This window comes from Aphelocoma coerulescens, chromosome 2 (genome assembly GCF_041296385.1).
Source record: "Aphelocoma coerulescens isolate FSJ_1873_10779 chromosome 2, UR_Acoe_1.0, whole genome shotgun sequence".
NCBI classification, from domain to species: domain Eukaryota; kingdom Metazoa; phylum Chordata; class Aves; order Passeriformes; family Corvidae; genus Aphelocoma; species Aphelocoma coerulescens.
The window spans coordinates 118,304,614-118,316,689 of record NC_091015.1 but is presented as its reverse complement, the minus strand read 5'-3'; the positions used below and the strand labels follow the sequence as shown (position 1 = coordinate 118,316,689).

Here is a 12,076-nt window from a genome sequence, read left to right as displayed (position 1 = left end):
AATAGATATTTAAAATAGAATAGTGTGGAAGAATAGAATAGTAGAATACTCAGATAACTTAAAAGGTCTAATTTAAAATGGTAGGAGGAAGATGAAAGAAATTCTGCCAATAAAAAATCCTTTGCTTTTCTTCAGCTGCTGCCTTAGGAATTTGCCCCAGAGGCCAGTATTGTATACCTTAAATCTCTGCCAGCCTTGAAATGACAGAGTTATCGAGAAATTTACTTGTACTCAGAGACCAGATTTAAACCTTCACTTCCTCAGCCTAAACTGCATTCATGTCATAATCACATTCACCTTGCACACACACCCCTGTGACACAGAATGAGATGCTATGAAGCTTCTGTTGGCATGAACTATGTGTGAGTTACTCACCATAAATGAGAGCTTAGAGGATGCATTTTTTGCAAACCATCCTGACATTGCTCCTGCATGCACAGTACCACCAGGGTGGCACTAGGTCTCTGTGTGGGGTCTGTAGCTTCAGGTTTGTTTTATGGGAATCTCTAGCTCTGTGCTGTTGATGACTGTTATTTCAGGCATCCTAGTACTTTCTGTAAGGATCTAGGGGAGTGGGGATGGAGGAAAGGAAATGTGGCTGTGTATGTCAAAAGTAGCTGAAAGTAGCTCTTCTAAAGTGAAAACAGGCACAGCTTTAAAATGTATTGGCTGTGTGTGTCTAGTCTCTTCGGAAAGAAGGAATGTTTTTTTCTTGTTCTTTAGGCAGAGTGTGTGTTCAGGCCTCCATGCTGACATGATTCACGCAATCCTTGCCACACCGGTTTCTAGAAAAGGCCGTGTTTACACCTGCTACCGCAGAGTCATTAAAAAGGAAACCAAAGAAACCCCACCACAAACCCCACCAGCCCCCAAAGCGCGGCGAAGGGGAGCAGCGGGCAGCCCTTTCCCGCTGGCCTCGCTCACAGGCGGGCCCGGGAGCTCGGCGGGATCGCGGGGGTTTCTCGGCAGCCCGCCCCAGCCGGGGCACGGGGCAGCGCCGGTCGGGCCCGACAGCGGCTCCGCGGCGGCGGCCGCAGGTGCGCAGCTGCCCGCGCGGTGGCGCCCTCCGCTCACGGACCGTGCGCGCCCGCGGGGAGCGGCGGGGAAGCCCCAGCGCGGTGCCGGCCCGGCGCGGGGAGCCGCGGGCTGCCCCTGCCCCAGCGGGCGCGGTGGGATACCCCTGCCCCAGCGGGAGCGGTGGGATACCCCTGCCCCAGCGGGAGCGGTGGGGTGCCCCCTTCCACTGCGGGAGACGCGGGATGCCCTTCTCCAGCGGGAGCAGTGGGGTGACCCTCTTCCCAGCGGGAGCGGTAGGGTGACCGCTTCCCCAGCGGCCCCGCCGGGCGCCCTGCCCTGCCCCGTCCCCTCTCCTGCCGGCGGTCCTTCCCGACCCGACCCGCCCGGCACAGAATGACAACGGGGACAGCGTCCCGCTCCGTCCAGAGCCCTGCATCCCCGCCCGGGTTCGCGTCGTTGGCCATTTCTACGGGAATCATTCATTAACGTCAAATTTCCTTTATCTCCGGAAAATATTGCAACCTTAAATGACCGTAATAGGAATGTAATTGTATGGTGTGTTTTTTGTTGTTGTTGTTCTTGAGAAATCGATTTGGGCTCAAATAACTCATCCAAGCATGTTACACCAAACCCATTCAAATAGGAAACAGGAGAACTATATTATTGCTGCTTCCTGAACGCTCTGCTTATGATCCCAATAATTAAAATGTCTAGTAATGGCTCTTGCAGCCTGGATTTCTTTGGGTAATTCTCGGAAATGAAGGGCACATTTTCGGTCGCGGAGGGAGGGGAGTGTGGAGACGAGCGGCAATTGCAGCGGCTGGGAGCCCGCCGGTGGCCCGCGCCCGGCGCATCACTTCGGGGGAAAATTATTCCGGCGGCGGGGAAGTCCCCAGAGAAGGGATTTCCTTCCCGGTCCCTCCGGCAAATCAACTTTTTTTTTTTTTTTTTTTTTTTTTTTTTTTTTTTTTTTTTTTTCCTCATGGCGATGCTCTTCCTTCCCGCTCTGCCAAGAGCTGCGAGCCGCACATCTGTCTCTGCACGAGGCGGAGAGACGAGAGGGTCGGGCCAGGGGAGTGGGGGGAAAAGCCGCCGCCCCCATCTCCGGGCAGCGCCGGCCGCGGGTGGGACCCTCCTTGCGCGGCCGTGGGGCTTGTCCTCTACGCCCGGCGGCTTCAATACACGCAGAGCGGTCACAGCGCTGCTCGTTTCCCCGGGGGGAGCCTTGTGTAATGGGAACAATATTAACAATCCTTAAAAAAAAAAAAAAAGTAAAAGGAAAAGAAAAAAAATAAAAGAGGGGGCTTCGGAAGAAAAAAAAAAAAAAAAGGTACTTAGATTCTCAAATCTCCGCGGAAGTGGGGGCTTCCGCCCCGGGGCTGCTCCGCCTGCGCTCTCAGAGCCGGGCGGCTCCGAGGGGGCCTGCGCCCAGCGGCGGCCCCGGGCTGCGTGTGGGGTGAGCTGGCCCCGCGGAAAGACAGGCAGCAAAGACGTGGGAGAGTCCAACAAGCCCGGGGACCCCCACCCCACCCCTAACTGCTCTCCTCCGCTTCCCTTCCCACGTCAGGTAAAACTTTACCGTGGCGAACATCCTTTTATGTTTGTGCGATGGGGGGTTTCTGCGTGTTTGTTTGGTTGTTAGGTTTTCTATTTTTCTTTTTTTTTTTTTTTTTTTGGGGGGGGGAAGTGTGAGTTGGTGTTTATGAAGAAGCTTTATGACTCCTGATAAGCTCATCTTTGAGGACGACACAGAACTGTGTTCCTTGAGGAATTGGGGTGGTGACGTCTTTTCTGATACCCGATTATTACGTGACTGAGGAAAAAAAAAAAAAAAGGCATTTGATTCATGAATAAAAATCCGGACACCACTACGGGGGCAACAAACAATATTGCCCGTCCTCTAAGGTAACAAGCAGGCAAATGTTTACGAAGAGGGCTCTTGCTGAAGCGGGGTGTTTGCAAAGATTTTCTTGCTAATTGCGTATCAGACGGAAGGCTGCGGAAGGCTGGTCAAGTTTGGAGCCACCGAGCAGGAAAAGAAGAGAAGAAGGCTGAAGGCGCTCAGTGAGGGGAGAGATCTGGGGAAGACAACATCGCACGCAGCCAGCCCGCGGCTCCCGCCTCCGCTCCCTCCCGGGCTCGCTCGCTCTCTTCCCTCTTCCCTAGCGCTCCGTTCTCCAGCGACATCTCGCTCCATCCCTCCTTCTCCATTCCCTTGTAGACTCCACTCCAGATCTGTGCTGCTACCTGCAAACTTTTTTCCTTTATCCTTTTTTTCCCCCCTCCTGTCTTTCTTTTTCTTTTTGGAGTGGATTGCCCTAAAACCAGCAAACAACTAACTGCTGCCGCTTCTGCATCTTCTGCATCCTGCGGGTCCTTCGCCCATCGGAGAGGCGATGTCACGAGGGTTTTAACTCCTTTTGGACGCAACTTGGGAGAAAGCTCGATTTCTCCCCCTCCCTATTTTGGGTCTTTATTTTTTTTCCCCCAAGACCTGCCGTTTTAGTTTCGCAGCCAAACGCTCTCAGTGCCGGGTGTCTAGAGTTTAATGGTAAGGACACGAGGTGGCTCACCGGGCCTTCCCGCAGCGGTCCCGGGGCGAGCGGGCGGGCGGGCAGGCGGGCACCGACGGGGCGGGCGGCGGCCGCAGCTCTTTGCGCCGGGCACCGCTCTGCTCCTCTCCGTGCCGCTCCGCGCCGGCACCCGGCTGCCCAGGGCGCTTGTCCCCCGGGGCCGCGCTGCCTCCTTTTCCGGCAGGGGGTTGGTGAGCCGTGGGGCGGTTTGTTTGGGTTTTTGTTCGTGAAATCTTTTTGTTTGTTTTTGGGGTTTTTTTTTCCTTTTTTTTTTTTTTTTTTTTTTTTTTGACAGCAGTTTCCTTTCCCTCCCGCACAGAGTGGCAATGTGTAGCAAAGCGATCTTAGCACTCCTGGTCTATGGCATAATAATGCACTGCAGCGTCTACTGCTCACCTGCGGCCGGACTTCAGTACCCGGCGCTCAGGTAGGTCTGTCCCCCGTCCGGGAGCTCCGCCGGGACCACTCCAGCCCCCTGCTGCCCCAGCTTAGCTAAGGGCAGCGGAATCTTACTGGGGAGGAAAATGAAAGGGGATGTGAAGGGGAATCACCAAAGGAAATCCCCTCCACTTGGGCTATGTGCCCACCCCTTCCACCGCAGCATGGGACCCCCTCCGCCTGCAGCACTGGCATCCCCCAGGTCCGCTCCTCGGGACCCCGGTACTGTGACCCACGGCCTCTTTTTCCCGGGAGTGGGGGACCTGCTCTTCTGCGTGTTGGCGGGAGCGGGCCGAGGTCCCGGCTGCATGTCGACGGGGCCCAAAGCTCCTCCCCCGCCTGCCCCCTGTCCTGCGGGGCCCTTGGCAGCCTCCGGTTGCCCGCAGCTCGCCCAGGGTGAGCGCCGAGCTTCGCCTGTCCGGCTCAGGGGGAGCGGGGCGCGGGCATGGGTGCGCCGTTGTCTGCAAGTATGTGGGAGCTGTCATGGTTCGTGTAGCGGCATTGGAACTGGTGGGGATCCAGTCTCTTCCCCTGTTTACCTGTCTGTGTTTGACAGCCCTTCCCAAGAGAGAAGGGCCTGGCACAAGGTTGTTTAGTTTTCTGTGTTCGGAGTGTTCTCGCTGGGCTCCAGCGCAGACTGATGCCTGCGCTGTCCCACAGTGGGCGTTTGAACCCCGCTGTGTTTGGGGCAGGAGTGGGGGACACCCAGGAGCACCAGCACAAAGGAGTTTCCTACGCTGGGCTGCAGCTGGGGGCTCAGGGCACCTGGTCCGGGACGGCCGATGGTAGCCTGTTCTCACTCTGCTTGTCGCCTGCTCGAGTGACCGGTGTTGCTTGGCTTGGGGGAGTTTTGGACTCGGTGCTGTCGTCCTGCTCCACCGGCTCTTGGCTCTGTTCCGGGGTGCTCTGCGGGGGACACTGCCGTGCGGTGAGCGCAGATGGGTGGGGGGAGGGGGGGAGATGCCGGGCGCGCAAGGTTGTCCGACGTGGGTGTCCTTTTTGGGGCTCCGAGGTGTCCTTACAGTAACCAGGAGCCCGTCGAAGCTGGCTCGGAGCAGCCCCTGTCATCTTCCTGGGCAGTGCGGCTAGGGGGCAGCGGGCTCAGTGGCCTGAGGGGCCATTAGCCGGCAGCAAGCTGGCTTTCTTCATTCAAGCGCCTGAATTAGCAGGAGTGAAACACTTTAGCGGCATCTATTATTAATACCTCCGCTAAAGCTCACAGACAAAAATAGCTGCCTGTAACGTGCAATGACCTACATCGTACTGCAGAGAGGGAGGCAGAGAGCGGGGGCTGGGGGGGCTGGGACACACAAAACTGGCGAGATCTCAAAGGGCAGAGGCACCGTTCAACGAAAAACAACAGGCGAAGCCCCCCCGTCCCAGAGGGTGCTGCGGGGAGGAGCGGGGCGCGGTCCCCGGCCCCGGCGGCGGGGCTGCCGCTCACCGCCCCGTCCCCGCCGCGGAGGCTGCTCGGCTCCCGCCCAGCCCCTGGCACACAAACGCGTGTTAGCGCGGCAGCCTGCGCGCCTGGGCGTGCGCTCCGCTCGGGAAGCACCAGCCATGGCTGTGGCAGAGAGGGGATGTTTCTCGGGCCGGGGCGTGGGTCGCAGAGGGCGGGGGGAGGGGGGGGCATGTTTGGGGGTTTCTTGGAGCACGTCTGACGGCGGGTGTGTTCCCTCCTCCGCGGTCCTGCCCCGCAGAGGAGAGGGCGGGGATGGGGAGCGGGCGGGTGTAGGGAGGGGATGGGGGCAGTCGGACGGGGCTCCCGGGGCTCCCGGGTCGGCTCCGCCGAGGGGTGGCCACCGAGGCAGCCGGAAGCCGGCAGCGGGGAGTGGAGCGGAGCGCCCCGCGGAGCCCGGCTGACTCCTTCTTGCTGCTCTCGTTGCCAGGCTGGAGGATGAAGTCTACGACGAGGACGGGAACACCCTGCAGGACTTCGCGTACGACCACGAGCCCCTCGGTATAGCGAATCCGTCCTCCATGATCGGCGAGATGTACACCTTGTATTACCCACCGGAAAAGAGGTGACTGCAACTCGCGGGGTATCAGGCGTGAATTTGGAGTAGGGAGAAAAACGGGTCTGGCAGAACCGATTGGGGGAAAAATAATAATGATACCTAACAAGCAAAGAGCAACAACATCAAAATAAAAATCCCGAGCCCAAACAAACGACAATACTGCCCAGGTCCCGGTGCCCAGCGTAAAGCTCAGAAGAAATGGAAAAGCCTCCTTACCTCCAGCAGCGCGGGGGAGGGAGCGGGGAGCCGCCCGCGCCGGGGAGGGCTAGCGATGCTCCCGCAAACGGAGCAGAAATGCCCAGCCGGCGCGGAACCGAGCGGGCGCGGCGGGGAGGGACCTGGGTGGGGACGAGGGCTCCCGGGGGACGCGGGGAGATGCCGCCCTCCGCTCGCCGGCGGAGGGGAATGGTCACCGCTACCGCCCGGGCTCCCGCAACCTGCCGCAGCCGGCTCCCGGGCCTCGCCGCTCACCCGCGGGCTCTTCCCTCTGCCCAGGCACGCCGATGGGATCTTCAACAAAGCCTACAGGAAACTCCTGGGCCAGTTATCCGCCAGGAAATATCTGCACTCCCTGATGGCCAAGCGGGTCGGGTAAGGTTCTCTGCTTGTTCTTTTCCGCGGTGGGCGTTGGTGCTACTGGAGCGGAGACACTGGAAGGGCCGCGGCTGGGGGGAACAAAGCTGCCCCGGCGGGGTCGGGAATGTGTTGCGCCCCCGATGAGTCTGGTGGAGTCCGGCTCCCCAGCATCTGCCTCCCATGGCTGCTCCCGGCACAGCGTGACCCTGCTTGTCAGCGCGGGTGTGCGCGGAGGTTTGGTTGGGTTACTACGCCCGGGCATAAAGATATATATCTATATTTATGTCTATATATCTATATATCTATATATCTATATATCTATATATCTATATATCTATATCTATATGTCTATAAATTTTTATAATCAACCGATTTAAAATTTAGAAGTTGGGCAGCCCTTACGGTTTGCCGGGGGGAGCAGCTTATGGAGGGCGATGATCGAGGGCTCAGCTGCAGCCGTGGCGGCTCGGTTGCAGCCCCTGCGCACCCCCAGCCGCCGGGCGGGGCTCCCCGGGGCTCTCCGCCGCCGGCGGGGCAGGGGCGAGCCCGGTGCCACCCGCTGCCCTTCGGCAGAAGGTAACACGTTAATGAAGCCCCAGGGAGAGCAGCTTTCCCGGCCGCAATGAATAATTCATGGCGGGGAGATATTGTCTCTCCCTCCGCCGCCACTTGCGCGCACCGCGTCGGGAGCGGGTTTCGGCGCGGCCTTTGTCTGCCCGCGCATCTTCCGCGCAACGTGTTGCGCCGGGGGCAGGGGCCGGCGCGGGGCTGCGCAGGGCAGGGGGCGGTGCGGAGGGGCGCGGAGGGGGGCGGAGCGGCCCCGCCTGATGCAGCTGTGCTTCTCGGTGCTTGCAGCGGTGCCAGCGGCGGCCTGGGGGACGATGCGGAACCGCTGACCAAGCGGCACATAGACGGCATCTTCACGGACAGCTACAGCCGCTACCGGAAACAAATGGCTGTCAAGAAATACTTAGCAGCAGTCCTGGGGAAAAGGTATAAACAAAGAGTTAAAAACAAAGGACGCCGAGTAGCGTATTTGTAGCGATGTGAGTAACCAGCCACTCCTGTGTATACAAAGTCCTAAGAGAGAGAGAGAGAGAAAGAGAGAGAGAGAGAGATAAACCCAATAACAACAACAACAACAAAATCTAAACAAAAACAAAAGTCATTTCCAAACTGACTGAACAATCACCGCTCCTGTGTTATCTAAACATGTATTTATGTATGAAGTAAAGCCATTAAATGAATATTTTGATAATAATATTGTTTTTCTTTTGTACAAAAAGCACTAGAGAAACGCACAGATCTACTTTGTGGACCAATCATTAAGTTATATATAATATATAAATATATATATATAAATACTACTAAGAATAGTAAAGAACAATTATTCATGAAAAGCCTGCACAAGAACAAGAATTCGCCTGAGCTGTTTATGTTTTTATATAAAATAAATAGAAAAAAAAGACAATCATTGTTTTGAATATTACTCCTATTTTTGTAACAGAAATTAAAAGGATAGTATTTTTATCCACGACAGGGTCAAAGACATTAATTTTCACCATTTGCTACTGTACATAGAGAAGGATGACCTGCTCCCAGGGGGATTATGAGGAAATTGATTTGGGAGAATTGGTGAAGCAGATTCTTCCCCTGGTGAGTCTCAAGGCAGGCTCCTTTGCCACTAGCATCTCTGAAGGGGCAGCGTCCCCTTTCTTCTAGATTTCGATTATTTTTTTTCTCTCCTGCTTTCTTTGATTCCAGTTGTATCTCTATTAGTGAATCCTCAAACAGTGAGCTTAGAGGATAATTATCTTGTGAAAACAACAGCTCGATCCAAATTGTGCATCTCTGTTGCCTATTGGAGGGAGAAATAGTTAAAAAACCAAAACTAAAATAACAACAAAAATAATCAAAATAAAACCAAAAAAAGCCAAACTCAAAACCCCAACCCCAAAATCCCGAACCAGCAGCAAGGGTAGTAAGTACTAAGCCCCGTGCACTGCTCTTCTGGCTGGCTGGGCAGAGTTGCAGAACAAAGCCAAAGCAGAGACAGGATCCGTTTGGAAAGAGTGGGGAAGTGAGCGGGGGCGGCCGCCGGCGCGCCCCGGGGCCGGAGCCGGTACCGGAGCCGGTGCCGCAGGGTCGAGGTAAGACGAGGCGATCCCACCTCCGATCCGCTACCCAACTGCCCCGGGCAGCTCGGTACTGGACCTGGATGCAAAGTACAGTGTGTTACTCTCCAGTGCTGTCCATGCTTCTCATCATGTGTAATAATGAGCAGGGTTCTCGCCTTTGCATTTTTCGGTCGGAGTTGCTCTTTTCTTTGATTGCTTTTTCTTGTAGGACCTCCCGCCTCTCATCCTCTCTTCGAACTTTTCCGAGCACTGTTTAACCCACCTGAGTCACCCTTTTGGGTTATGTTCTTTTTGGGAAAAAAAAAAAAAAAAAGATTGTGAACGCTCTCTCACTCCTTTGTTCTGTTTTATGCAAGCTCTTATTGTACAAGTTTAGGAACCCCTGTTGTAGCTACCACTAAAGAATTATGCACTACTACGAAAGTTTTTGTTCCTTGTTTATTGAGTTTGGAGGTAAAATGTATTTTTCTACATTCTGGCTTATTGCTTAGTAAAATTTATTTCATAAAACAAACTTTTGTCATAAAAGAATGTGTAGTGTTCACCTGTGGTTCGGTTTCTAACGAGATAAACCATTTTCACCTCATCTCTCTATGTACGGACTCCTATCTTACCGTCTGCCCGGGGGCTGGTTCCGTCCCCCGCCCGGGCCGGGAGCGAAGGAGGACACGTAGGTACCCGCTTCCTTCCAGCTCACCACACAAACCTTACAGGAGTCTTTCCAAAGACACAAAACGAGCCCCGCATTCAAGACGTCGGAAAGCAACCCCCCAACCCCCCAACAAGCCCTCGCGGGTAAAACCTTCCCTCCCCGGCCGGGAGGAGCGGAGCGGAGCGGGCCGGGCAGAGCCCGTGGGGGCGGGCAGGCGCTGCCGGCACTGCCTGTCCGGGCTGTCCGGGCTGTCCGGGCTGTCCGGGCTGTCCGCACTGCCGGCACCGCCCGCCCGCGCTGCCCCGGCCGCCCCGCCCGCGCTGCCGGCCCGCCCGAGCGCGCTCCCGGGGCGCAGGGACGCGGGGCGCAGTGTGCAGCTTTCGTGCCTTCTCTTCACCTTGTAAATCGCCACGAGTTCACGGATGGCTATTTAGTGGCCCTACGATGCTGCAACACATCGGCTTGCGTTTTAGTCGTCCTTCTGTTCTTTGGCCATGGGCAGAGTGCGCTGTGTTTGTGTCGGCTGTGGTATAATGACATAGGGCTCTCTTGACGTTTTGTTTATGACCTTATCAGTTAGAGTTCAGTGGCTAGTCGCAAGCATTATGAAGTGATCACCTAGGTTATTATCCTTTGTACGAGTTCTTTTTTTTTTAGAAACGCCAACAGCCTTACCAAAATTTGAGCAGATTTGAGATACAGTCATAGTAGGTAGATGTTAGTCTTGGAGATCTTATTTTGTGTGCAAATGAATATAAAAAGAACTTAAACAAAGTATTATTACACACATGATATCTATAACTAGGACTTTGATAACTGTTATATAAAGTGTGTAAAGTTTGTATTAATAAATTTTTGTAACCAATGCAATTTTGTCTAATGTTTGGGGGAGAGAAATCTAGAACCTAACAGTGAAAGCTGCATTTCATTTAATTTGTTTTTTTTTAAATTAGTTCATTATTAAGCAGCGTTCTTCTGCAGTGTTTCATGTCTGGGATATCTTTTTATTGAGTCTCCGCATTTTATCACCTCTAATGTTTTTTACCAATGGTTACTACTCTGTTCGAGTAAACTAAACAGAACTGCCAGAGTAAAGAGCCCAGTCCCACACACAACAGCTCAAAACACTCTCTAAATATGCAAACCAAACTAGTCGGTGCATATGATCCATTCCTCTAACAATTTCTGTGCTTAGAAGCCGTTTATTTCATGAGGAATTGGTATGTTTGATGAGATCTCCTAATCCACTTTTAATGAGCATTCTGTATGCGGTAATGTGCTTCCAAGTGTCACCCGCCTTGGGCAATGGCAGCATCTTTGTTTGGATTAAAGATGTACTAGCTATCCTAAAAAATTGTACTGTGACACGACCAAGAGTTCCTTAAGTTTTACAGGGTAGTAGGCGGCCACAGCAAAAAAGCACAGGGTAATTTGTTGGCAAATGTGGAGGTCAGGATACCCAAACTTAAATCTTCACTTTAGCTTAGCAATAGCTGCTTATGTTAATTATTTTTATTGTAGCTCTGGGACTTTACTCAAGTATGTTGAAAAGTAACAGCAATTTAGTTTGAACTAAACTCTATTTCTTTCTAAGATCATACAATTAAAAAACAAAGCACAGGAATTAAATGACAATTTTCTAGCAGTTTATTCTTCAAAACTCTAAGTCTGGGATTTGAGACAGCTGGTCATGTCCTCTCTGCCATGAATTCACCTTCTAAACTGGTTTCAGCAACAGTATTTTACTGTCTAACTGAAAAACACTGAGATAACTTGGCTGGTGATGCCAGTGGTACATGCTAGGAGTTACTGCAAAGTGAGATAAAAGTGCTGATTAAATGCAGACCAGGTCAGAGGCCAACCCCCCACGCTCCCCAAAACATACCTGTTGAGGGGAGGGGGAGATGTCAGTGATTTCCCAGACTTACAATATAACAAAATCCAGCCACTGTTTCCCAAAGACAGCATGCAGCAAACACCTACTCTTAAGCTTATTCAGGGCTCACACATATAACTACACTACATTTCCTGCCCATCAAAACTGAAAATGTGATTAAGACATCCAAGCTGAATACCTTGTTGTTATTGGTAACTAGAGGGTGAAATTTAGGATTGGCCCACCTGAAAATAAGGTCTTCATCAAGTCCTGGTATGTGTTGAAGATGTGTAAAAGATGGAAATTCTGCTATAAATCACACAGAGATAGTCCTAGCCTCACTCTACTGAAATTCCTCTTTACCAAATCAAATACAATTTCATGGAAAAGCTCAGCTCGGTTCCCAGTGATTTAAAGTGCCATCTTAAATGATACTCCTGGAAAATGTGCTATACCAAGTCTTACAGTATGAGTTTTGTGGGGATTTCTGGAATTCTGTATGCTGCTATACAACTAGGAGCATAAATGGATAAAGCTGGCTGAGGAAACAAGACTGACTAGGCACGACATGGTTTTGGAGCCTCACATTGTAAAAACCTCCTGACATTCAGTCAAAGTGATAAAATGCAGTTAGCTAGTAAAAGAGACTGCTACAGATCCCACCCCTTGGAAATGCGGTGCAACACCACATCTGTCACAGAGCTACTTAGGTCATCAAAACCAGAAAAGCCAATTCCTATAGAGCCCTGTTATAAACCCAGTATGTGCCTTGTACAAGATTTGCTTGT

General features: G+C 53.0%; 1 protein-coding gene across 3 annotated transcripts; it reads left to right on the top strand.

Annotated features, from left to right (window-relative positions):
* Positions 1-2,431: 2,431 nt before the first annotated feature.
* ADCYAP1 (adenylate cyclase activating polypeptide 1) lies at positions 2,432-10,237 on the top strand. Of its 3 annotated transcripts, none has more exons than XM_069004564.1 (5): positions 2,432-2,584; positions 3,910-4,017; positions 5,918-6,052; positions 6,542-6,637; positions 7,478-10,237. In XM_069004564.1, exons 2-5 carry the CDS (start codon positions 3,917-3,919, stop codon positions 7,662-7,664), a joined length of 519 nt encoding a protein of 172 aa, XP_068860665.1. In that variant the 5' UTR covers positions 2,432-2,584; positions 3,910-3,916; the 3' UTR covers positions 7,665-10,237. The 3 variants fall into 3 exon arrangements, with proteins under 3 accessions (XP_068860665.1, XP_068860663.1, XP_068860666.1); XM_069004562.1 differs by lacking the exon at positions 2,432-2,584 and adding an exon at positions 2,813-3,568; XM_069004565.1 differs by lacking the exon at positions 2,432-2,584 and adding an exon at positions 3,699-3,781.
* The last annotated feature ends 1,839 nt before the right edge of the window (positions 10,238-12,076 follow it).